The 27667-nt window shown below is 37.2% G+C and overlaps 1 protein-coding gene across 3 annotated transcripts in view; it reads right to left on the reverse strand.

Moving 5' to 3' along the window:
- FCHSD2 (FCH and double SH3 domains 2) overlaps nucleotides 1-27667 on the reverse strand; it is a 259190-nt gene that overhangs the window by 7120 nt on the left and 224403 nt on the right. For all 3 annotated transcript variants that reach the window (XM_061149638.1, XM_061149628.1, XM_061149647.1), the window contains exons 13-16: nucleotides 20697-20858; nucleotides 5828-5962; nucleotides 507-590; nucleotides 209-386 (exon numbers count right to left, since the gene is read on the reverse strand). In XM_061149638.1, the coding sequence (XP_061005621.1) occupies nucleotides 209-386; nucleotides 507-590; nucleotides 5828-5962; nucleotides 20697-20858 (559 nt within the window). The remainder of the gene's footprint in view (nucleotides 1-208; nucleotides 387-506; nucleotides 591-5827; nucleotides 5963-20696; nucleotides 20859-27667) is intronic.

The following is a 27667-nucleotide window of genomic DNA, read 5'->3' on the forward strand; positions in this document are numbered from 1 at the left end:
AGTGTCGAATGGAATATGAGCAGAGCTGTAATTTTGTACTCACTGAAAAGCAACTCTAGGGTTCTACTGTACAGGATACATGTGGCCAAATAAATACATTACAGAAAGGGAATAAACCCATGTTTTTAACCAACTGAAGGCTGACTCCAGGGTAATAGGGTTTATGTCAAATGTGACCAAATAAAGAGTGCCTTGTTTCAGTCTTTACCACTGGCATCTCCGTTGAGGCTGCCTGAAACGAGTTCGGCCTCCGTGGAATTGCTGGATGTGTGTGACCGACTGTCCAAGGCAGCCAAGGACTGCAGCATGCTCAGCAGACTGTTCGAGGTTGGAAACTGTAGGTACTTTTCTGGCACATAACCCACTTGGCCGACTTTATTTCGAGCCTGAGTAAAAGACATGTGACAAAACAGGTTTGCACACACAATTTGGACAGGGTACAACAAGAACCAAAACAAACTCCTGAAAATGTCACAAGAAGGGGTGATATGAGCAAAGGAATATACCTTTACCCAGTCTTCCATATCTCCATCTTCAATCACTTCTAACACCTCATGTTCCTCAATGGTCAACTCATCTGGTTGAGAAGCCTGCAATGTAGGATGGTCATGGACAAAATTAAAAAGGTTAGATAAAGAGCAGATGTGAACTGATCATAACAAAAACCGGGGATCAAAATATTGAAATGATTTTGAAAAATGTATTGAACATAAAAATTTGAGTGTTGTAAAACTATCATAATGAGGTGAAGTTTTACTTAAAAACTAAACAAAATAAAGCCACAACAAAAACTGGAGAAACGGAATCCTCAAGAGGCAGTCAGGCTCAGTGAACACAGCACTCTGCTGGAGTAGGGGACCTGGGTTCCAGCTCCAGCTTATGTATCTATTGGTAAGTTATTCAACTTCTTGATGCCTCCATTTCTTCAAAATGACAATCCCGCCATTCTCGGGAAGATGGGGGTGGGGGTGGGGTGGGGTCAGTGTGGGATGAATAAGCACAGAACCATGATGGTTTGGGAAGCACAGGCAAAGGTAAAAGCAGTGAATGAGAATTGCACCACAGGGCTACAGTGGAGGTGCAGACTGTGAAAATGCAAAGAGCTATGTATATGGATTGAATGACAGCTTGAGCAGTGCCTGGAATTGGTCTCCAATCACCATAAAACAGTGGCCAAGAGAAGTAAGTTGTAGGAGAGAAATGATTGATATCGGTCAAGGCTTGGATTTATTATGCTCCAACTTAACTGTAGACACTGGGCTGATCCATTTGGGTGCTTCTGCAGAAGTTGCTGTGACTTTTTTAATTTTAAAAGTAAATAAAAGCAGGAGTCCACTGGCATTGGACACCCAAATGCTGCCCATGAGGCTGTAGAATCTGAGGGCAAACTCTCAGGGACTCTGCAGAGGGGTTAGAGGAAGAGACTTTGTTTCCTGAAGAGACTTGTCTGTTACATGTAACAGGAAGGATCTGCAGGCATCTTCTGGCTCTTAGTGAACAGTTGTAAAATCTTTCCCCAAGTATCAAGATCAGTGAAAACTATCAGTTAAGATCATATAGTTTTTCAGATCTCACAGTCTCAAAGTATAAAAATATCTCCAAGTTACATAAGCAAAAATAAGGCAAGGTTTATTTCCCAAGACTCATTTCCCACTGCATGTACATTTCATCAAACCCAGATTCTGGACATTGCTGTAATAGCTACTTGAGACAGAAAATCAGTATTGAAAATGGCTGGCTAATCATAGAAATACTTCAGGACCAGAATTTTAAGCAGATTACCTCTGACCTCAAAATAAGAGGAAAAAAGAGTCCACTGATTTCTGATGGCTTTTCCAACGGAATTTCTTCACTAATCTGAAACCACACTATGCCTTGAATATACCAGAAAATGGCACCTATATAACAAAGATGTTTTTCCTAATTCTCTGGCAAAACTTTTAAAAGGTTATCAATACAACCAGATTTCAATGTGTGTGAGAGCAAAGCAGGAGAGTTAAACACCTTTAAATATATTGCTGTCCTTGTAGAAAAGTCATGAAGGTCCATGCAGGTTGTCCAACGTTGTAATATAAGCAGTGCTATATATAGCATTGTTATACTAGCTTGATCATACCATACCTAAGCAGTGACCAACTCTTTCACTTGACAAGGTCAAGTCCTTTGCATGACCCTGTGGTCTCCTGATGTTTTGGCCCCAGCAAACTAATCCCTAGTATCTGAATATACCATGTTATGTACTGTCTCTATGCCTTCCTTCCAAGAGGCCTTGATCCCTCTTTCCCATTTGGTAACTGGAATTAGATTACTGTGAGTTCAAGTCCAGCTTCAGTCTGTTTCTACGGGCAAGTGACTGTAAGACCTTTCAGAGCCTCAGTTTTCTTTTTTATGCCTATTACAACATAAGCTCCATGAAGGCAGAGATTTCTGTCTGTGTTGATCAATGCTGTATCTCCAAGCCTAGAAAAGAGCATAGCATGGTACACAGAAGGTACTCAGGTAACATTTGTTGAATTAATGGATTGGTTGATAATTTCTTCCTTATAGGATTAGTGAAAGGATTAGAAATATGTGTGTGTGTGTGTGTGTGGAGAGAGAGAGAGAGCGAGAGAGCGAGAGAGCGAGAGCGAGAGAGAGAGAGAGAGAGAGAGAGAGAGAGAGAGAGAGACCAGGCACACAGGAATTCATAAATGGTAGCTATTATTATTACCCGTGATTTGATGCCTGGCTTATATGTATACCAAGACCACCCACAATGAGCTGGTTGCTTTTTCCTCCTTTTATTCTTATAAGGCTTTGGGCATCCCTCTAACACTGACTACTATGGCACTCAAGTTAGTTGTTTGCACTTGTGGGCTTTCTAATAGAATGACTTCTTTAAGGCAGGGAAGGTAATTCGTCTCACTTATCCCAACCAGGACAGCAAGTGGTCAGTAAATGGTTATTAAATAAACACATGGTCACATACTACCTCATGAAGTCCTAATACACAGTGACCGCCAGAACCCCAGAAGCAGCCATGCCCTCTGTTTCCACTACCACCTCTCTAAATTTCCTGTTTTCTGTTAAAACAATATGCTTTTTCCTGATGATAAAAGTAATAAATGTTCACTGTAGAAAAGCTAGAAATAGGTATAATCGAGATCTTAAGGTAGTACAATTTGGTATCTTACTTTCTTGATGTATCATTTCTTCTTACAAAAAAAACCTCAAATGTAATTTTTCAATTATCCTCATAATATTCTGTTATGATTATATTACATGAATAGTTAATTTATTTAATTATTTCCTTATTGGACTGCTCACTTTGCTCTTATAAAGTAGTACTATGATGAAAAAAAATTTTGTACCCAGAATATTTTTCTATATTGTGGGTCATTTCCTTAGGACAAATGCTAGTAGGTTCAAAGTGACAAGCATTTTTAAGGCTGTTGAAACAAATCCTTAAATTTAGCTTTTCTTTGCTCTTGCTAGATTAATTTAGGCTTTCTTTGCTGATCTGGACCATAGGAATCACAACTACGCTTATAGTTAAGCCTCTCTCTCTACTCTAGTCTACCCTCTCTGGAATATCTATACCATGACCAGGGTTCCCTTACTTTAAAGCCCAGTCTGATTTTAGGACACGCAATGGCTTCCTTCAGCCAGGATAGAAGCCCAACCTTCGGGCGATCTACAGGTCTGTCTGACATCTTTACTTCCAGCTGCTCTGTTCCCCACGTTTGATGCTCACATACCACTGAGTTTAACATTTCCCGGACACTCTATTATCTTATCAAACTGTGTCTCTGCATCTGTTGTTTGCTTAGAAGGCTCTTTCCCTTCTCTACCTCATCATTGTGACTAGAAAGATCTTACTCCTGACCTCACTGAAATGCTACCTTATCTGCAAAATTCCTCAGATGCAATAATCACTCAGATACTTAGGACCCTCTCCATTTAAAGCCCTTAAATTTTAATTCTGGAACTTCAGAGTAAATGTAACACTGAGACAGAAGACAGGGAAACAATCCCAACCTAGTTGTATAATATTTTAAAAACACAGTACAAGTGTTTTAAAGATGACTTCAAATTTTCAGAAGATTATCAAAACAGTTTACATTGGGAAGACAAATCCCAACTCTTTTAGAAAAGAAGTATTATTAAATATATAATAAAAGGATGTTAAATGAAAAGAAGTCTGGTAATCACTGATATTGAGGAGTAAATAATGTCAGTTTTTCACTCTCCAGGCATGGTGTTGGTGGGAGTGAGACTATTCCATGTATGCTTAAGATTCTCTCCACATACTTCCTCTGTTGTTCCTCAAGCATGGCATTAACATGAAAGGAATTCATTAAAATGAAAGGGATTCATTTGTTCATGCTTTCCTCACATCACTCATTTATTCGTTCCACGATTATTTCCTGAGGACCAACTATGTGCCAGGCACTGTCCTAGGTGCTGAAGACATATATGCAAGGCACACAAAGTTTCTGCCTTCAGGGGCCTTTAGTGCAGAGTTAGATAAAGAAATGTGAAAACAAACAAAATTAAGTTTGTTTGGTGATAGGTTCTATATAGTGTCAATTAATAAATGAGGACAGAGGGGCAATGGGATAGAGTAGTGACTGGAAAGATGGTTATGTATTTAGATGGTCAGGAGAAACCTGAGGAGGCACTATTTGAGTTGAGCCTATATGGAGAGCACTGGGCAGCCAACCAAGAATTGGGAAAAGATAGTTCTAGGTAAGGGAAAGCAAGTGCAAAGTTGTCAAGTCAGGAAGGAGCACAGTGCTTTTGAAGACTGAAAGGCAGCCAGAGTTGCTAACGTGTAGTGAGTAGGTTCAGTGGGTTGGTCTGACATGAAGCTAAGATGACTGGCAGGGGCCAGATCGTCTGGACATTACAGAGCCTAGGTTTTTCTTTGTGTGATTGAAAGCTTAAAAAGAGTTTTAGGCAAGGGAATAGAATAATCTTCTATATGTGTTAAAGATAAGTTTGGCTGTAGGGTGGAAAGTGGATACTTGGTAGACAAGTATGAAGAAGGGCTACCAATTATTACTTTTTTTTACATTAATCAAAGTAATGGCCTGGACCAAGATGTGAAATGTGAATGGATTCCAGATATATCTTGGAGGTGGACTCAACAGGACTGGCTACTGACTGATGAAGAGAGTGAGGAAAAGAGAGGAACTGGGAAAAGAAACTCGATCTACTTTGAGTAAAATGGTAATGTGAAAGCAGGGCACGGGTGAGAGACATTAAAAACTATTATACCAAATCAGGTTTGGAAGTTTAAAGAAAAATCTATTTATCCAGGTCCCTGCTTAGCCTGGAAACAAGAGGTAATTATATTAATATTAGGATAGGCAAAGTTTAACAAAACTGTTTTTTCAAGCAATTTTACTTTAATACCAATTTTGAGAACTATCCTAATGGAGAGCCTTGTGCCAAGCAGGCAACTGATAAGGAGAGGAGTTCTATTTACAGAAAATTTGCTAGATGCCAGGCACTGTGCTAAATGCTTTGAAATACAAGTGTTATCTCATTTAGTCTCCACATTAGCCCTATAGTATTATCCCCATAATATAGATAAGAAAACTGAGGCTCACAGTGACCAAGGGACTAGCGTGGCTATGTAGCTTGTAACTGGCAGAGACAAGATTTTAACCGAGGCCGTCTGCCATCAGAGCCTAGACCCTTTCCCGTGATGTTACGTTGCCTCTGATAAGAATGCACCTCCAACAGTATGGTGAGTGCAGCACAAGAGGCTGGGCAGATGCCGTTACTTGTATCTTCAGAGCTGTCACATTTAACATGAGAAATGTGTTAGAGAAATACAAACCTTATAGGAATAAACAACTTTGCAGGTGAGTGGGTAATTTCTTAAGGTACCAGAAGGGCTGGAACTGCTGTCATCAAAAACATCCATGTTGTCCTCAAACTCTTCTCCTTCTTCTCTTTCAGTATCTGCATTAAGCTAGGAAAAATCAGAGGCCACTGGCTAGCTTACTTAGTTACTTCAAGAAGATGCATGAAAGCAGCAAACAACCGGATTGTTTCAAAATGTTAATTTACTCATTCAACTGCACATAGGAAAGTATCTGTTTTGTTCTCACTTGCATTTTTCATGTTATGAAAGGACTGGGATCTTTTTTTTCTTTTTAAAGCCAAGAGTCAGTTAAATACTAACGAATGAACGCTGCTTACCATTTTAAACTGATCATATTAGCAAACATTAAAAAGATTTCGAAATGCTACCAACGATGTAGAGAAACAGGTTTTCATCCATGGCTGGTTTAAACATAAACTGGTATATCCTTGAGAGAAAAAAAGCCTGCACAACAATGAAGACCCAGCACAGCCAAAAACAATAAATAAATAAAATTACTTTAAAAAATAGATGTGGATAAATTAGAGCATGTGTGCTCTGCTGATAGGAATGTAAAATGGTGTAGCTGCTTTGGAAAAACGCTATGATGGTTCCTTAAAAAGTTAACATAGAATTACCATATAACCCAGCAATTTCACTTCTGTACTCCCAATGCTCTTCAATTTTAATTTCTATTCTATTCTTTCAATTATTTTTACCAAAAGAGTTTGAAAGCAGGGATGTGAATAGATATTTGTATACCAATGTTGATAGCAGCATTATTCACAATAGCCACAAGGTGGAAGCAACCCAAGCATCCACTGAGATGGGTGGAAGAACAAACTGGTATATGACAGCAGAATATTACTTAGCTTTAAAAAGGAAGGCCATTCTGACACACGCTACAATATGGGTGAACCCTAAGGGCATTAATATTAAAAGAAATAAGCCAGTCACAAAGAAGATAAATACTGCATGAGTCTACTTAATGAACTACCTAGAGTAGTCAAATTTATAGAGACAGAAAGTAGAATGCTGGTTGTCAGGGATTTGGGGGCTGGGAGAATGGGGAGCTACTGTTTAATTGGTATAGAGTTTCACTTTTTGCAAGATGAAAAGAGTTCTGGAGATAGATGATGGTTATGGTTGCACAAAAAAATGTGAATGCACTTAATGCCACTGAACTTTGTATTTTAAAAAGGTTTAAAAAATATATATATAAAAAGGTTTAAATGATGAAGTTTATGTTATGTATATTTTGCCACAGAAAAGGGCACAGTTTCTTTTGAAATGTAGCACAAGGGAAATAAATCCAGTTTCAATGTATATTACTAGCCATAGCTAAAAGGCACATATTAATTAAAATGGTATTAAGTGTAAAAATGTATTTATCTAGAGTATTATCTATTACATTAAAATGTGAATAACACTTAAATGAGCATAAACATCTGACAGAGGTAGGCAGAGTCAGAAGGACTAAGACTGGAGAATAGAGGAGATTGGCTTGTTCTATATGTCTCTGAACTATAAACAAAAAGTATGTTTTACTTTTTAAATTAAAAATCCAGTAAAGAAGAAACAAAATAAGCTCAAAGGTTTCTTGGTTTCTAGCTACATACAAACACTTATCTGGCTACTTTCCCCAATATTCAAACACACAAAGGCACTAAGGTTTACACAGTAAGGATATAAGGAATGGATAGTCAGAATTGGGCCTTATGGTAGAACAATTAATTAAAATATCAAACATCTACTAAATGCTGAACACTAAGCTAGGCTCTGAGATATGAAATGAAGGACACAGTCTGCTTTGCAGGAGTTCACAACCTAGAGTAGGAAGTCAGCATACTCAAATGCTAAGTGCACAGATGGCTCTGTGAGTATGGAGAGAGTGACTTGAGAAGAAGGTCAGAGCAGATTTCTGTCCATGGGATTCTCCAGGCAAGAATACTGGAGTGGGTTACCATGCCCTTCTCCAGGGTATCTTCTGACCCAGGGATCGAACCCTCTTACTCTCCTGCATTGGCAGGCAGGTTCTTTATAACTAAGCGCCACCTGGGAAGCCCCCAAACTAACAAACATATTTACATACACTTGGAAGATGCCTTTATATTCTAGAAAAGGTTACAGACAACTGTGGGCATTACAAAAAGCAAAACAAAACACCCATATATCTATAAAAAAAATTAAAGCCAATGTGGGTAGAGCAAGTTTCCAAAAATACAGTGTAAGGAATGTTAATATGTACTGTGTTTTGACACTAGGAATCAATTCAAAATGTTCCATCTGGGCAATGTTATCTGATACTAAACATTCTTTTTTTCTTCTTTATTTTGAATTCATTTTTTGATTCTCACAGAAGGGAATGGAAGGTTGCAGTGGCGGCAGCAGGGGTCACTGCTACATATTTTTGCATCGCTCTTGCAGTTTTCCAAAGTATGTCATCTCAGGACAGCTTCTTCCTTTTTCCTCTTCCACCTTCTGTAACTGTTGCAATGTTTTTTTGTTTTTTTTTTTTAACTGTTGCAATGTTTTCTTGACCTAGCATTTCTAAAAGCACATTCTTCCTGTTTCTTAACTGCTCACTTATCCCTTTTCCTTCCTGTCATCTGACAGAATTTTAATCAAAACTATTCTTTCCAGTGGTACTAATAATTTTCCTTTCTGAGATGTTGTAAAATGCTTACTCTTATTGCAATGGCAGATAAGAAGAACCTTTCTGAGTTGATTTTGGTAGCTGACCTCATACTCAGCAAATTACCTCTGAAGGGCTTCATCAGCTTTATGGATATGACAGACTTGGGTTTGAATGCCGACTATGCCATTTACATGCTAAATGACCTTGGGCAAATTATTTGACTTCTCAACTTCAATTACCTCATCTCTTTAATGAAGAAAATTACTTCTTAACAAAGTTATCATGAGGATTAAGTGAGGCAACACTTAAACCCTTAATATATGCTTGGTACAAAGGAGACACTTAATACATAATTGTTGTTTTTATGAGGAAAGGAGAAGATAGATAAAAAAAAAAATCTGGTGATATCCAGCTTAGAGGAAGACAGCTCCTTGTAAGTGGTTAGCAGAACCTCTGAATTCCATCTAGACAGAAAAGTGATCACAGTGAACATCATTCCAAACACAACACAGGTATATTACAAGAGATGATGTTGAAAATATCAGCCAAATGGATTTCTGTTTCCAGGCAAGATGGAGTATCAGGGACCAGGTTTAAACCTTCCAGAAACAGCTAAAAAACTGTTCAAAATTTACAAAAGAACAGTTTTCAAGACACTGGACATTATGTGAACAGTGATCCTTGTGGGAAACAAACAATTTCCCCAACCTACTATCTGAAAAAAGTTTCCAAGATGAGATACAGCAGAAGGGAACCCAGGAAGAGGCTGGTGATCTAATGGAATTAAAGACACGAAACTGGGACTTTAGGAAGGCCTAAGTGGCTAGGGTTTCCACAGTAGAGTAATGAAGAAAAGAGAAATGCATAGAGAGAACTCTGGAAATCTACAGAGGGTCCTCCTTAAGTCTTCAGCTAAGTACTGATCAGCACATATACATCAAGAACTACCCGAAGCCACTGATAGAATCCCTCGAAGGATTAGAGGGAACCATCCTCAGCATTCACACAGGCCTGGGAATATTTCCTGTTCCCTCCTTAACAGAGCAGAAAACCTCACAAGGCATAGGGCATCAGGTAGAGAAATTAGAAAATCAGTAAGGATGCAGAAGACTTGAACAACACTGCAAACCAACTTAATTAACATTTATAGAAGATAACACCTAACAACAGCAGATTATATATTCTTTTCAAGTACACATGGAATATTTATTGAGATATACCATATAATGGGCCATAAAACAAGTCTTGATAAATTAAAAATGATTCAAGTATGTTATCTGACCACAATGGAAATAAATTATGTCATTAACAGAAAGTTATCTGTAAAATTCCCAAATATTTGGAAACTCAATAACACTTCTAAACAACCCATAAAACAAAGAAGAAATTAAAAGACCAATTAGAAAATATTTAAAATTGAATGGAATCAATGTATGACAAAACCCACTACAATATTGTAAAGTAATTAGCCTCCAACTAATAAAAATAAATGAAAAAAAAACTGAATGGAAATAATAACACAATGTATCTGAGTTTGTGTGGTGGTGCTTAAGCAACATGTAGTGGGAAATGTCAGAGAAGGCAATGGCACCCCGCTCCAGTACTCTTGCCTGGAAAATCCCATGACAGAGGAACCTGGTAGGCTGCAGTCCATGGGGTCGTGAAGAGTCAGACATGACTGAGCGACTTCACTTTCACTTTTCACTTTTATGCACTGGAGAAGGAAATGGCAACCCACTCCAGTGTTCTTGCCTGGAGAATCCCAGGGATGGGGTTGCACAGAGTCAGACACAACTGAAGTCACTTAGCAGTGGGAAATGTTTAGTATGACATGCCTATACTGAAAAAGAAGTAAAGTCTCACATCAGTGACCTCAGCTTCCACGTTAAAAATATTAGGAAACAGCAAATCAAGTCCAAATTAATTAGAAAAAGGAAATAATAAAAAACAGAAATCAATAAAATAAAAAAACAGGAAAACAGGGAAAAAAGTCAATGAAATCGAAAGCTGTTTTGTTTTTTTGTGACGATACATCAAATTCATAAACCTCTAGTAGGATGATCAAGGGGAAAAAAAAGGAGAAACAAATAACCAACATCAAGGAGTAGGAGAAGTGATATAACTACAGATCCTCCAGACAATCAAATAATAAAAAATATTATGAATGACTTTATGCCAATAAATGTGGCAACTTACATGAAACCAACAAATTCTTTGAAAGACACAGATGATCAAAGTCCATTCAAGAAGCCTAAGTTGAAGAACCCTATCTCTGTTAAAGAAATTGAGTTTGTTGCTTAATAAAAAACTCCCACAAAACTCCCCTCCAGGTCTACGTTCTGGTGAATTCTACTAAACATCTAAGGAAGAAAAAAATTCTATACAAGTGTCCAGAAAATTGAAGAGAAAGGGATTCAAATTATTTTATCAGACAAGCATTATTCCAAAATCAGACAAAAACAGTTTAAGAAAATATAGACTAATAAAGAATCCACCATAATCAGACATATAAAACACTAATCAAAATTTTAACAAATCAATTATAATCAATATAAAAAAAGGATAATAGTTCATCAGGAATGCAAAGTTGGTTTAATATGTGAAAAATCATCAGTGTACTTCACCGTATTAACTAATAAGAAAAATCATTTAATATTTAGGACTTCCCTGTAGCTCAAACTATCAAGAATCTGCCTGCAATATAGGAGACTGGGGTTCGATCCCTGAGTCAGGAAGGTCCTCTGGAGAAGGGAATGGCAATTCACTTCAGCATTCTTGCCTGGAGAATCCCATGGACAGAGAAGCCTAGCGGGCTACAGCCTGTGGGGTTGTAAGGAGTCAGACATGATTGAGCAACTAACACTTCACTTCAACATCCATTCTTATCAGTAAACTAAACAAAAATGGAGGAAACTTCCTTGACATGGGAAACGGCATCTACAAAAAGTCCTACCGTGAACATCATACTTAATGGTGAAAGACTATGCTTTCTCCTTAAGTTTGGGAACAATGCAAGAACATCACGTTGGTTCTCACCACTTCTATTCAAGCAGTGTACTGGACACTGGAGCTGTTACAATAAGGGGGGGAAGTAAGCAAAGAAGGAAATAAAAGGCATTTTGAACTGGAAAGGAAGAAGTGAAACAGTTTTTGTATATAGGTTACATGATTATCTATATAGAAAATCTACATAAGAAATACAATAACTAATGAATGAGTTTAGCAATGTTGTAGGATACAAAATCGATATACAAAAATCAATTGTATTTCTATATGTTAGTAATGAATAATCAGAAGTTGGAATAAAAAACTATTAGCACAGCATCAAAAACTATGAACTAGAGCTAAGTCTGACAAAAGATGTGCAACATCCACACACTGAAAACTATCAAACACTGCTTAGAGAAATGAAAGACAATTGAAAGACTCCATATTGTTATGATATCAAATATCTTCAAGCTCATCTACAAATTTGCTGTAATACTAATGAAAAAATTCTGGTAGGTTTTTCTGGTAGAAAACCCGATTTTAAAGTTCATATGGAAAAGCAAAGGAATGAGAATATCCAAAACAATTTTGAAAAGGAAGAAAGGTGGAAGATTTTACCTGATTTCTGGACTTAAAAGTTACAATAATTAAGACATAGCAGCACTGTCCTCAAGCTAGGCAAATAGATCAATGAAACAGAATAGGAGGTCCAAATATAGACCCATACATATCTGCTTAGTTGATTTTTGACAAAGATGTAAAGGCATTTCAGTAGAGAAATGACAGTCCTTTCAACAACAAGAAAAAAGAATTGTACTCAATCTTCTTAACTCGCACAATCACAAACTTAAATGTAAAACCTAAAATTATAAAACATACAAGAAAATCTTTATGACTTTGGGTTGGACAAAGGTTTCCTAGTTATATCAGCAGGGTCCATGAAAGAGAAAAAAAAGTGAGTTGGGCTTCAACCAAAAAATTTCTGCTCTTTGAAAGATACTGTTAAGAAAATGAAAAGACAAGCCACAGACTGGGAGAAAATTATATAAATCATCTATCTGATAAAAGATTTGTATCCAGATAAAAAGAACTCTCAAAATATAATAAAGAGAGAACAAACAACCTAATGAAATATGCTTGAAAGATCTGAATGGATAGTTCACTGAAGAAGATACACATGTGGAAAATAAGCATGTGAAAAGATGCTCAACATTATTAGTGAAACGCAAATTTAAACTATAATGATACACTACTGCACACCTATTAAAACATCTAAAATTAAAAAGATTGACCATACTAGCTATTGGCAAGGTAGTGGAACAACTGGAACATTAGTATTCCATTGATAGGAATGTAAAACGGTACAACCACTTTGGAAAATAGCCTGAGAGTTAGTTAAAATGTTAAACATATAGCCACTATATGATTCAGCTAAAACATACACACTTGGCAGTTTTACTTGAAAGAGCCCCAAACAACTCAAATGCCCATCATCAGGGTGAATGGATAAACAAATTTTGTGGTATATTCATACAACAGAATATGACTCAGCAATTAAAAGACTGACATGTAACAACATGGATGCTACTCAAAATAATCATGCTGTATGGAAGAGTTCAAACAAAGCAAAGTGTATTTTTTTAAATATTTGTAATCTATTGTATTTCAATTATACTTCAGTAAAACTGTTAAGAATAATAAAGCTTGGAAATTTTAATAACAACTGGTTGCACAGTACTTGAAGATGCTATAAGACCATTAATTACATCAAAATAGGGCAGTCAATGATGATTCACCAGATGCTTGAAACAGGAAATGAAAAAAAAAAAATACAGCAATTGAAGTGAATCACGAAAAAGGTTAGAGGAATAAAGAGTCATCCAAGGAGTGAGAAAAAAAAGCAGGGCTTTAGAGGCAGACATATTTGGGTTCTAATCCTAGCTCTCTCCACTTACTAGCTGCGTGCTGCTGGGCAAGATACTTAATTCTTCTAAGTCTAACTTCTCATCTGTAAATACATTCAGGATGGTTGTGATCATTAATTAAAATAACAAATGAATGTACCTGACATGGTACCTGGTACAGAACAGATGATTTACCAAAGTGAATACCCTCTTTTTGGTAGTATTTTAAGCTTAGTTGGTAGAACTGGAATAAACTGCTTAAGTTCAGATTAATATTTTTGAACATGTATCATGCGTAAGGACCTGTGTCAAGCACTTCACTTGTTATGGCTATGGAGAAAGTCAAAGAACATAACACGGCTAGAGATACTTCTCTTAGAAGTGAAATGCTCTAGCTTTTCAATGCCCATCTTTGGCCTTGGCTGTCAGTAAGTGACACTGGTTCTCTTGATCTGTGGACACCAACCCAACAGTCGTTATATGCAGCTAGGTAATTTCCAGCCCCTGGCAAAGGGTCTCATGAGCAGTGAAGGCTCAGTACATGCTTACTGAATTGAATTAAACTGATCCTACTGCGAGCCTGAAATGTCAGTTTCATTAAAAGTGTGGACATTTTGAGTATGGAGTTTAGTCCAGTAAAAAGGTGAATGCCCATCTGAAAATACTGTAAATAAAAAAGCAACTGAAGATTTTTGTAGGTGTATTCCATTATTTTCTACAGTTTACATTTATCTCATCATGAAAATCCATGGTTTGTTTCTTTGGAATTTAGCTCAAGCCAACAAACAGGTTTCTGTGTTATAAAAACAAAGCCCACTGGATGCAAGGACTATAAGGCATTACTGAGGCAGATGGGAAGCAAACCAGCATCCTAAAGGTTTAAAATCTTTACTCTTGCCTTTCAAACACATACTGAGCATGATCTTCATAATGAATAGACCTAGAATTTATTTCTATGCAACTCTGTGAAATGCTCATATACTTAGGGATGCTTCCCAACAGAGTAGATTGTCAGGATGCCTTGGCATAGTAGTTGGGGGAAGTGGCTGAAAACAAGGAAGTCATGTAAACACTGTCAGCTACAGTCTGAAAATCTAGAGGGGAAAAAAGAACAGACAGAAAGAACAAAAATAAACCAACCTCAAACTAAGAATCTCTGACTCAGTAATTCTAAGATCCTAACTTACAGAAAAAAAATCCCCAGTATGAAAAAAAATGTGTAAAAATGTTTTAAAGAGTGTTATTTAGACTATGTGGAGGCAAGTCAAATACTAAACATAAAGAGTTAAGTGAACGCATTCCTGATGGGATATTACACAGATATGAAAAGGATTATGAAGGTCATCCATCAGTATGGAATGTTAGATCAAAATATCCAAAATTAACCTTATTATGATAAAGGTGTTCAAAAAAGGAACAGTAGAAAGAGGAAGGAATTCAACTAAGTTGCTAACAGTGTTGTTATAAGGATGGAGCTTTTTAAATTTTCTTCTCTGCCATACTTCCTAATTTTTTGTTATCGAAGTTATATAATCTTTCTATTCTACAATTAATATAATTTCAAAATTAGGTTTTAAACTGGGTATGGGTTTCTGAGTAAGAGAAGGCAAGAAAATAAGAAGGGATAAGTGACAGAAGGTGTGACTGGGTCACTGGCAGCAATCCAATCATAGGAGACTGTATGCAGGCTCTGATTAACCATCAACTGAATAATTATACCAGTAGAATGCTCTCCATTAAAAAATATTGCTATATTGTGATTTTTTCCCTTCCTATTCCTATATTCTGTACCACAGCATAATACAGAAGGCAAAGTGTTAATACTCAAGAAAGTATAGTCCCTTATTCTATAAGATAAACAATATATGTTTAAAAAATATTTATCTCCATAAGGCACTTTACACTAGTAATGTCTAATAGTACTATTAACTATGTTTTCCAGACGAAAGGGAATTCTAAACCTGATGATTAATGCTTTTGCTGGCATCTGTAATGGAAGAAATAATTTGGCCCCCGAATGTGTATTTCTACTCTCTGTTCCTCTCCAGCTAGCTGTCAGTGTGAAGAGCTACAAATTCCTCCAAGTTATTTCAGGGCTGTCATTTAAAATCAGGTTAAATAAATATTGGGACTTCATTAAACTATTTTATGCTTACATCTTTCCCTTATTTATACTGTTAGTAGAGCATCCACAAAATACACCCCTCAGCTGAAACTGAGAAAACAAAGGTTCTGTAAGAGTGACTAGAGGGAAGAAAGAGTGGAATGGGATTGCAAAATGCTCCTTTCACAGAGGATATGACATGTCTCTAGATGAGCTGATGTTTTGGGACAGTTGTCAAAAATACCCAATTTATTCAACACTTACAACCAGTCTGTACTACTCACTGCCAGACACTATACCAGGGACATCTCCTTCATTTCCTTCCTTCATACTCAGATGCCTTCCTTTATCTCTTGTTAAATTTCTTTAAAGCCAATCCCAAATGACGTTTCCTTCATGAGGACATTTCCTTCTCTCCCATTTTTCTAGCTGGTATAATAAGCATACCTTTGGAGATATTGTGGGTTTGGTTTCAGACCACCACAATAAAGTCAGTTCAGTTCAGTCGCTTAGTCATGTCTGACTTTTTGTGACCCCATGGACAGCAGAACATCAGGCTTCCCTGTCCATCATTAACTCATGGAGCTCGCTCAAACTCATGTCCATCCAGTCGGTGATGCCATCCAACCAACTCATCCTCTGTTGTCTACTTCTCCTCCTGCCTTCAATCTTTCCCAGCATCAGGGTCTTTTCCAATGAGTCAGTTCTGTGCATCAGGTGGCCAAAGTATTGGAGCTTCAGCTTCAGCATCAGTCCTTCCAATGAATATTCAGGACTGATTTCCTTTAGGATTGACTGGTTTAATCTCTGTGCACATAAATCTATGTTTATAGTGTAGTTATTAAGCATGCGATACTATATGTCTAAAAAATTTATATACCTTAATTAAATACTTTATAGCCAAAAAATGCTATCATTTGAGTCTTCAGTGAGTCACAATCTTTTTGCTGGTAAAAAGGTCTTGCTTCGATGTTGATGGATGCTGACTGATTAAGGTGGTGGCTGCTGAAAGCTGGGGTGTCCATGTCAATTTCTTAAAATGGGACAACACTGAAGTTTGTGGCATTGATTGACTCTTCCTCTCATGAACTATTTCTCGGTAGCGTGCAAAGCTATTTGATAGCATTTTACCCACAGTAAAACTTCTTTCAAAACTGGAGGCGATCCTCTTAAACCCTGATTTATCAACTAAGTTCATGTAATAGTCTAAACCTTTTGTTGTTACATCAGCAATCATCACAACATCTTCACCAGGAGTAGATTCCATCTGAAGAGACCACTTTCTTTGCTCATACATAAGAAGTAACTCTTAATCCATTAAACTTTTATTACGTGATTGCAGCAGTCAGTCACACCTTGAGGCTCCACTTCTAATTCTAGATCTTTTGCTATTACTGCTACTCTAGCATTACTTCCTCCCTTGAATTCTTGAATCCCTCAAAGTCATCCACAAGGGTTGGAATCAACTTCTTCCAAAGTCCTGTTTATATTGATATTTTGACCTCTTCCCATGAATCATGAGTATTCTAAGTGGCATCTAGAATGGTGAATCCTTTGCAAAAGGTTTTCAACTTACTCTGTCTAGAGTCATCAGAAGAATCACTATCTAAGGCATCTACAGATTTACAAGATGTATATTTTAAGTCATTAGACTTGAACATCAAAATTACTCCTTGATCCATGGGCTACCCAAAGGGATATTGTATTAGCAGGCATGAACACAACATGAATCTCATTGTACATCTCCATCAGAGCTCTTGGGTGACCAAGTGCATTGCCAATGAACAGTAATATTAGCAAAGGAATCTTTTTTTCTGAGTAGTAGATCTTTAAAAAATTTTTTTTAAATTTATTTATGTTTTTTGGCTGTGCTGGGTCTTCGTTGCTGCATGGGCTTTTCTCTAGTTGTGGCAAGCAGTGGCTGCTCTCCAGCTGCAGTGGGAGGGCTTTGCATTGCGGTGGCTTCTCTCATTGCAGAGCACAGGCTCCAGGGCGCCGGCTTCAGTAACAGCAGCACATGGGCTCAGCAGCTGTGGCTCATGGGCTTAGTTGCTTTGTGGCGTGTGGCATCTTCCCGAGCTAAGGATCAAACCCCTGTCTCCTGCACTGGCAGGGCAGGTTCTTTACCCCTGAGCCACCAGGGAAGACTGTGTAGTAGATCTTAAACTAAGATGTAGTTTAGTTTAGTAGGGTGTAAAATATCCATAAAGTCATGTTGTAAAGTGATACACTGTCATCCAGGTTTTGTTCCATTTACAGAGCATAGCAAAGTAGATTTAGCATAATTCTTAAAGTCCCTAGAATTTTCAGAATGGTAAATAAGCACTGGCTTCAACCTAAAGTCACCAGCTTCCTTAGCCCCTAACAAAACAGTCAGCCTGTGCTTTGAAGCTTTGAAGCCAGGCATTGCCTTCTCTCTAAGTCCTAGATGACATCTTTTCCCATGGCAAAGCTATTTTGTCTACATTGAAAATCTATTTTTCAGTGTGACTACCTTCATTAATGATCTGAGCTAGATCTTTTGGATAACCTGCTATAGCTTCCACATCAGCACTGTTGCTTCACCTTGCACTACAATGTTACAAAGACAGTTTCTTTCCTTAAACTTCATGAACCAACCTCTGCTAGCTTTGGCTTAATGGAATGTTGTGGCTGGTTTGATCATCTATCCAGACCACTAAAACCTCCTTGCAACCAGCAATAAAGCTTTTTTTCTTTCTTATCATTCACATATTTACTGGAGCAGTACTTTTCATTTCCCTTAAGAACTTTTCATTTGTATCCATGAGACGGCCAAACGTTTGGCTCAAGAGGTCTAGCTTTTGGCCTATGTTGGCTTTCGATGGGCCTTTCTCATTAAGCTTAATCATTTCTAGCTTTTGATTCAGACTGAGAGATGTGCAACTCTCCCTTTCACCTGACCACTCTATAGATTGTTAATCAGCCTAATTTCAATACGGTTGCATCTCTGGGAATAGGGAGGCCAGAAGAGATGAAGAGAGACAGAGGAATGGCTAGTCAAGGAAGCAGTCAGAACACACAAACATTTATCAATTAACAGGTGGGATTTGTGGTGCTCCAGAATGTTACAGTAGTAACATCACAGATCGCTGATCACAGATCACCATAACAAATGTAAAATGAAAAAGGAAACCTTTAATTCATTAAACAATGCAACTGTTGGGGAGTGCAATAAAGTGAAATGCAATAAAATGAAGTATGTTAAGTTTTTCTGATACAATTTTACAAAACCATGAGATTTTGGAGCTGGAGGGTATCTTAGAATTTCTGAAATCCAGAGACTTTTTCCAATATGTGCTGAGGAGTTAGGAGTTAATCAATTTCAAGTTTGCTATACAATAGTTCAGTCATACACTTCCATGTAGCATTAGGATTCATAGATGTCTGCTTGCTCTACCAGTTTGTAAGCTTTTTGAGGAAAAACACCAAGTCCTGTTCATCTCCAATTTGCCCAGCAAGTGGGCACACAGGGAAAAGTGCCTGCCCAGTTGATAGAGTTAGAAAAGATGCTAGTCTGAGGAAAATCATGGGGTTGATAGGTTGCCAATAGTAAGTACTGTTGAAGAAGCCGAAAGCAAGAATGTATCTGGAATTTGCTATCATCGTAAGAATTTTGTTAAACAGAATAACGTGAATTAGATGGAAGTTGTGGCTTTTAAAAGATGCAATGGGAAGAGACGTTCCATGCAATAGAGCAAATTTGTTGTATTGGAAACAGGGTAGTTCTTCTAACCCCAAAGTCAAATAGGTGATATGTACTTATTTTCCCCAGCTGGATTACCATTAATAGTGAAATAAAAATAAACCTTCAGTAGACTGCTTTTCCTTAGACTGCACATGCACTCACAATCTTTTTTAAATGCACAAGTCTATTCTCATTAGAAAGTCAGAATGCCATGTGAAAAAACTGACAAAACTTCCAAGAATGTTCTTGAACTATGGCCACTTTCTCTAGCTCGATTCCTTTTATCTGAAGGGCACAAATATTGAAGAGGCACTATGGATATGGTGGAAAGTCAGGAGATTAGAGAATTAGTTTGCTACTATGCCACCTGGGCTTCCCAGGTGGTGCGGAGGTAAGGAATCCACCTGCCAATGCAGGAGACACAAGAGACATAGGTTTGATCCCTGAGTTGGGAAGATGCCCTGGAGTAAGAAATGGCAACCCACTCCAATATTGTTGCTTGCAAAGTTCCATAGACAGAGAAACCTGGCAGGCTACAGTCTAGGGGGTTGCAAAGAGTCTGAATGAGAAACACACTATTCCATTTATCTGTTGATTCATTCACTTTGTCCCTCAACAGACATTTACTGAATACTGATACGTGCCAGACACTTTGCTGTGCAGAACAGTGAACAGGTAGGCATGGAAATTACATTTCAGGGAAGAAGACAGATGATAAGTAAAATAAAACAAGAAGACAAATACAGATTGTAATAAATGCCATATGGAAATAAACTGGATGAGAGAGAATAATGGGTAGGGGGAGAGCAGCAAAAAATAGTTTGACCAGCAAGGCATTATATATCCACCTATGTATTATCAGGCAAATCACTGAACTTTTCTGATACTCAGATTTCCAGGATGAAAAACCACGGTTGAACTGGATGACATCAGAGTGGAGAACACTCTGAATCTGAAGTAAGAAAACTTAAGTGTGAGTTCTGGCCTTACTCATAAACCTATACCTGTAGCACTGTCTCCCTGATAAAAGAAAGAAACTGTGAGCAGAGTGTGACAGTCCCTGTGAACTGAACAGACTAAGTCACAGACTGTGTTCCTTTCCCTTCTTCAACACTGTTTACTACGCTCCGGATGTTTATTTTCATTTACACTGAAGAAGACCTCTGAAAACTTTGGAAAGATTAGACTAAAATTTTTATCCTGCTACCTCTGAATAAGAAATATACCTACTTTTATGAATGGGATAATGATAAACCTACTAGTGATAATATTTTATCACTATATAACGCACATTTTTAAAAAGTACTATTTTTTTTTCTTCTTTCTTTCTTTCCTGCACTAAGTTTAACTCAATTAGTGATAGACTAAAGGAAAAAACCCCAAACCATTAGAAAATCCATTACTTTTTCTTTGAAATTTTGGCTATTATCAAGTTTGGTTACACAGTCATAGAAGAACATCCTTTAGTGAAGTTAGCCCATCATATTCAAGAGAAACTGTACCGAGTGTAAGGCTCCATTATTAGTCACTGCAGGAAGGCGGGCCCATCGTTCATTTTCCAGTTCTTCCATCACTTGGTTCATTGCACTCTTTAGCCATGTGTCGACAGAAACACCAATCTGCTTTAGTAGGTCCAGTCGGGCTTCAGCTTTCAACTTAATTATCTAAGAAAACCAAGAAAATGGTCAGAAAGCAAAGCATTCTTTCATCAAATTAATTGCTTTTAAGTTATTCCTGATTGAGTAATTAGGACAATCTTGATATTCACTAGCAATTCTTCCTTGGCATAGATGTTAATTTTTCACTTGATGAGAGAGAGAGGTAAGAGGGTAGGAAAAGGAAGATGTTAATGCAACATAAAGTCTGCTTTCCTCTCCTGTTAGTAAGCTACGCCTCAGAACATTCTAAAGTTTAGCATTTTCAACAGCCTTCTAACCCATTTCCTGGACTTTCTCTTCTCCTCTATAATCCACCTTTTACAAGTCTATGAATGATCTCATCAGTCACTTCTCTGCTTAAAAATACCCATGATTCCTGACTGCCTACTGAGTAAAGATTTTAAATTAGATTCTAATGCAGCTATCAGAAGCAGGAGATGTTCAGAATAAAAGAAGTTTCTATGCTCCAAATTCAAGAAGAGGAAACACTGCCCGTTCTTTGGCTCTTGTTCCAAGCCATAAGCAAGTAATCATAGAATTAGTTCAAACCTGTCCCAATCAAACAGTAACTGCTTTGCCCAATAGCGATGCCTCTAAGTCAGTCAATCAATGACAGCCCCTTGCTTCTGCAAGGCGGCCAGGCAACCACAGCCCCACTCCAGTAAGCATCAGCACTCAAGCTTCCACTCCTGCTTCCCACAGGGCACCACTCTCTATGCTAGGGCTTAGTCACTCAGTTGTGCCCGACTCTGAGACCCCATGGACTGTAGTCCGCCAGGCTCCTCTGTTTATGGGGATTTTCCAGGCAAGAATACTGGAGTGGGCTGCCATGCCCTCCTCCAGGGGATCTTCCCAACCCAGGGATCAAACCCAGGTCTTCTGCATTGCAGGCGAATTCTTTACCGTCTAGGGAAGAACAGACCTCCTTCCCTACGGATTTCTAGGGAAGTCCTATCTCTACACACCAGTTAAGTGAGCAAGTCTGTAGTACATTCCCAGTTTTGAAAATCTGCCAGTCCCTGAAACCCTCACTTCTCAAAACCCTTTGCATCAGTTCTACTTTGTCAGAGAGAGTATATTTTGTAAATATCACTCTTTTTTGCTTTAGCAAGTAGTAAACTCAGCCTCACTGTTCTTCATATTAAGAGTGGTGTTGTCTTCCTCAACATCTGAAGGCTCCATTGAGATAATTTTGAGGACCTTCACTTGACGGCCTTCTGTGGGACTCTTGGACAAACAAGTGTGCTCACTGAGCCCTTCTAGTATACAATTTTGATCACTCTCTGGACTCTCTGCTGAGGGAGTTGGTATCAAAAAGGATCTGAACTCTGACTTCTTTCACTGAGCTCTCATTGCTAAATTTATTTTGTATTCCTAAGATTTGCACAGTGAGATAAAGGGACTTCCCTGGCACTCCAGCAGTTAAGAGTCCCCCCTTCCACTGCAGGGGGCACAAGTTTGATCCCTGGTTGGGAAACTAAGATTCTATATGCCACATGGAGCTGCCAAAAAAATAAACAAAAAAAAATTCATATTACATAAGATTAACCACATTAGTCACTTTAAAGTACACAATTCAGTGGTTTTAGATATCACATAGACCTTAATATAAAGTAATTAAAAATTATGGCTTGTGGCACACTACTTGGTAAATAGACTTGCAAAAATCTGTTTCTTCTAATAATTTTTTTCTTGGTAACAACTTTATTGAGATAAAGTGCACATATAATTTACTCATTTAAATTACATAATACACTTGACTTACAGCATATTCACAGATACATGCAATTATCACAACTTTTACTTATTTTTTAACTTTTTATTTTAAATTGGAGTATAGTTATTTAACAATGTGACAGCTTCAGGTATATAGCAAAGTGATTCAGCTATACATATACATGTATCTATTCTTTTTCAAATTGCTATCCCATTTAGGTTGTTACATAATATTGAGCAGAGTTCCCTGTGCTAGTGCTATACAGTAGACCCTTGTTGGTCATCCATTTTAAATATAGCACTGTCAACACAATTTTAGAACACTTTAATCACCTTCAAACCTCCCCCGACCCCTGCCATGTCCTTTAGCTATTGCTCCCGTATCCCTTATTCTCTGTAGCTTCTGGAACCACTAATCTACTGTCTTTCTCTATGAAAGAAAGTGAAAGTTATTTAGTTGTGTCTGACTCTTTGTGACCCCATAGATTGCACAGTTCACAGAGTTCTCCAGGCCAGAATACTGGAGTGGGTTGCCTTTCCCATCTTCACAGGATCTTCTCAACCTAGGTTTTAGATTTGCCTGTTCTGAACATTTAATATAAATAGAACCATACAATATTTTCTGTCTGGCTTCTCTTACTTCGCATAATGTTTCTAAAGTCCATCTGTGTTCTAACATGTATTAGTATTTCATGCCCTTTCATGGATAGTGCATGGATATAACACATTTTGTTTATCCATTTGTCAGTTGATGGGTTGTTTCAACTTTTCAGCTAATATGAAAATGTTGCTATAAACATTTGTATACAACTTATACATCAGTGTACAAGTTTTCCTTTAGACATATTTTTTCATTTCTTGTGGATCTATACCTAGGACTGGACTTAGTCATACAGAAATGGTATGTTTGACCATTTGGGGAAATTGTTTTTCAAAGCCGCTACCTCATTTAACAATCACACCAGCAGGGTGTGACGGTTACCATTTCTTCACATCCTGGCAACACTTGCTAATGTTTGCCAGCTTTGATTCTAGCCGTCCTAGTGGGTGTGAAGTCGCATTTCACTCTGGTTTTGATTTGTTCCCTGATGACTAACGATGTCAAGCATCTTTTCATGTGCTTGTTAATCATCTGTATATCTTCTTTGGAGAAATGTCTATTCAGAACTTTTGTCCATTTTAAACTGGGTTGTCTTTTTACAGTTTTTATTGTGCCTTTGTCTTTTTTTTCTTTGCCTTTGTCTTTTTATTGTAAGCCTTTTGATGTATTTTAGATAAAGAGTCCCTTATTAGATATCTGATATCTAATCAGGTCAGTTCAATCGGTCAGCGTGTCCAGCTCTCTGCGACCCCACGGACTGCAGCACACCAGGCCTCCCTGTCCATCACCAACTTCTGGAGTTTGCTCAAACTCATGTCCATTGAGTCAGTGATGCCATCCAACCATCTCATCCTCTGTCATCCCCTTCTCCTGCCTTCAATCTTTCCCAGCATCAGGGTCTTTTCCAATGAGTCAATTCCTCGCATCAAGTGACCAAAGTACTGGAGCTTCAGCTTCAACATCAGTCCTTCCGATGAATACTCAGGACTGATTTCCTTTAGGATGGACTGGTTTGATCTCCTTGCAGTCCAAGGGACACTCCAGAGTCTTCTCCAACACCACAGTTCAAAAGCCTTAACTCTTTGGCGCTCAGCTTTCTCTATGGTCCAGCTCTCATGTCCATACATGATTACTGGAAAAACCACAGCTTTGACCAGACGGAACTTTGTCAGCCAAGTAATGTCTCTCTGCTTTTTTTCCCCCTGCTTTTTAATATGCTATCTAGGTGTGTCATAGTTTTTCTTCTAAGAAGCAAGCATCTTTTAATTTCATGGCTGCAGTCACCATCTGCAACGATTTGTAAATATTTTCCCCCATTCTGTGGGTTGTCTTTTACTTAACAGTGAAGCATAAAAGTTAAAATTTTGATTAGTCCAATTTATTTATTTATTTTCTTTTGTAGCTTGGGTTTTTGGTGTCATATTAATTAATTAATTAATCCACGGTCACAAAGATTAATTCCCATGTTTCTTATAACGGTTTTATAGCTTTAACTGTTTCATTTGGGTATTTGATCATTCTGAGTTGAGTTTATTTTTGTGTACGGTGTGAGGTCAGGGTCGAGCTTCATTCTTTTGCATGTGGATATTCAGTAGTCTCAGCATCATTCTAGTATGTATTTTAAACTAATACAGGCAATGAAATGTTTTTTAAAAATGAGTAAACTAACAAACCTCTTTTTGGAAATTATAAATGTAGGTCACTTAACTGCTAAAGCGGAGAAGCAAAGAAAATACAAAGAAAGAGAGGGAGAAAAAGACACATGTACACACACACACACACACACACACACACACACATACACATGAGTGAGAGAGATGAGCATATTCTATTTTCTCAAATCTTAGTAATCTAGTTTTCATAAGATTTATTTTTGTCAGTACTTTGCGAAACAATTAAAGAACATGGTATTTGCAAACTTAGATCGCAGTTCCAGAATAAACTATGCTAGCCTTCCTTCAGAGTTCCAACTGTTTATATTTTAACAACTATCTAAAAGCAGAACTTTCCAGTGTTTTCAAGTATATTTTGATGATCTGCCAATTGATTAAAATTCTGCAGAGCATAGCTCTCTGAAACTTGATGGCATTCCAGATACTGCTTGACCAAATCATTTTTAAAACTTGTAAAAAGATACAGCTTTTTAAAATGATGTTTTAAAAAGTCAGATCTTTTAAGATATATAATCTTGGTATATTAACACTGTCAATTAACCAACTTTAATGTAAAACTGAACATATGTGTATCCAAATGTCATACCATGGTTGAGTTTATGAAATTTTTCGACAGTTACAAAATCTGTAAACCTAATCTGGGCTTAATTAAACATATTCAAAATATCATTTCTCTAAGATAAGAACTGTGCCTATTTGTAACCCTACTATTTAGGTCAGTGCATACAGTAGGAAATGAATAATGGTAGATAATACCATTTGCCACTCAATTACTTTTGGTATCTTAAACCTCCCTACACCCCCAAACAACTTTTATCATATATACTAGGTACTGTATGATTATACTATTTCATTTAATTTATACAACAAGCCTGAGAATGGATATCATAAACTCTACTGAATAGGTGCGAAAAAAATAATTTAACCAAGGTCATATCAATTGTGGTAAAAGGTTATGCCCAATGAAACACGGGAGTCTCCAGGCATCCCCTCCCACATTGATTCTTTCCTTGTCCATATGATTATTTTTTTGGCCAATGGAACATATACAAATCTGATAAAAGCAGCGGCTTGATAAGAGTGTTACTAGGACTTGATTTCTTGGTATATGCCTTCACTATGTGAGGAAGACCGGTTTAGCCTATTTGAGGATGGAGGGCCATATGGAAAAAAAGACCTAGTCCTCTAGCTGTGTGCAGCTCTTTGAGTAATCATGGGCAAAACCTGCAGAAGAACTACATAGACAACACCCAGATGATGAAGGATAATAAAATCATTGTTGTTTTTGCCATTAAGCTGGATTTTTTTTTTCTAAAGGCAGCAACAAATTACTGTACTTAAATAATTTAATCCCCAAATATCTGGGATATCTTTCTGTTACTGCTTTCTAATTTTATTCTGATGGGTAACAGAACATACTGTGCATGACATCCTTTCAAATTCAGTGACATGGGTTTGTGGTATAGTCTATGGTCTTGCTAAACAGTCTATATCTACTTTATTTATTTTTCTACTTTATTTATTTATATTATTTTTTTTTGGCTAGGCCTCATGGGTTGTGGGAGCTGAGTTCCCTGACGAGGGACTGAACCCAGGCCCTCAGCAATGAAAGCACAAATTCTTAACCCCTAGACTACCGGGGAATTTCTCCTTGTCTACTTTAAAAGAACATAACAGTATATTCTACTCCTGTGGGGTGGAGTGTTCTATAAATGTCTATTAGGTAAAGTTGGCTAATAGTATTATTCAAGTCTTCTATATATTTACTAATTTTCTAGCTCATTGTTTCATCAACTACAGAAGGGAAGGCTGAAATCTCGAACTACGATTGTAGATTTGCTTATTTCTTCAGTTGGTTGTCAGTTTTACATGAACTATTCTGTAACTCTAATATTAGTTACAAACATATCTAGGATTGTTTTGATGAACTGTACTTTTTAATCATTATGAATCGTCTCTCTTAACATTTCTTATGCCATCTATTTTGTCTGATATTAATATAATCACTTCTATTTTCTAACAATTAGCATTGCTTCCCTGTGATGAACAACAGCTGAATTTTTTTTTTTTTGGCCTTCTAGCTGTTGTTTCTTGCCAAGTTCCTTGGAGTTTCTGTTCCACTTGTCTATTTAGGTTTGGCCAAGGATTTGGATGGCTATTCATATGCAAATTTGAGAACTCCCTGACATCCCAGCTCAAGCCAGTGAGGCTGAGGCTCTCTGCTTGAATCTTAGTTGTACAGCCCTTTAGCAAGAGCTGTAAAATGTAAATGTCACTAACTCTAGTCCCATTCTTTGAAGAGTCTATTCCTCTCTAGTTCTTATATGCTTTGGGGCATTTTCCAGTTCTATCAAATAGGTATTTTAAATATTTTTACCCTAGATTAGATTAGTAATTGTTATCTAAAAGAGGATATAAGCTAGTCCCTTATTATCAGAAGCAGAAACCCTTGAAGAGATATATCCTAGAAATATTCCAAGAAATCTTAAATGTCACTCTGTAGTATTATTAATAATATTTGCATTTTAATTTTGAAACTATTTAATACATATGTAGAATAAAGCAAATAAAATATCATGATAATATTATAGGAACTAAAAATCTCAATATAAAATAAAAGATATAAATATAAAACCAAAGAAGTTTAATAAAATCTTTCCAATTTTAAATTTTAACTGAAAATATCAGTATGAACTCATGATTCTAAAAAAATTCCTAGCTCTAAACCACAAAGAAAGGGCCAAGAAATACATGACTCCCATTTATTTCTATACCACAAACCAGGTGCAATAAGCACCTTCATAGCCTAAACTTTGGTATCTAAA

The sequence above is a fragment of the Dama dama genome, chromosome 1 (genome assembly GCF_033118175.1).
Source record: "Dama dama isolate Ldn47 chromosome 1, ASM3311817v1, whole genome shotgun sequence".
Lineage (NCBI taxonomy): Eukaryota > Metazoa > Chordata > Mammalia > Artiodactyla > Cervidae > Dama > Dama dama.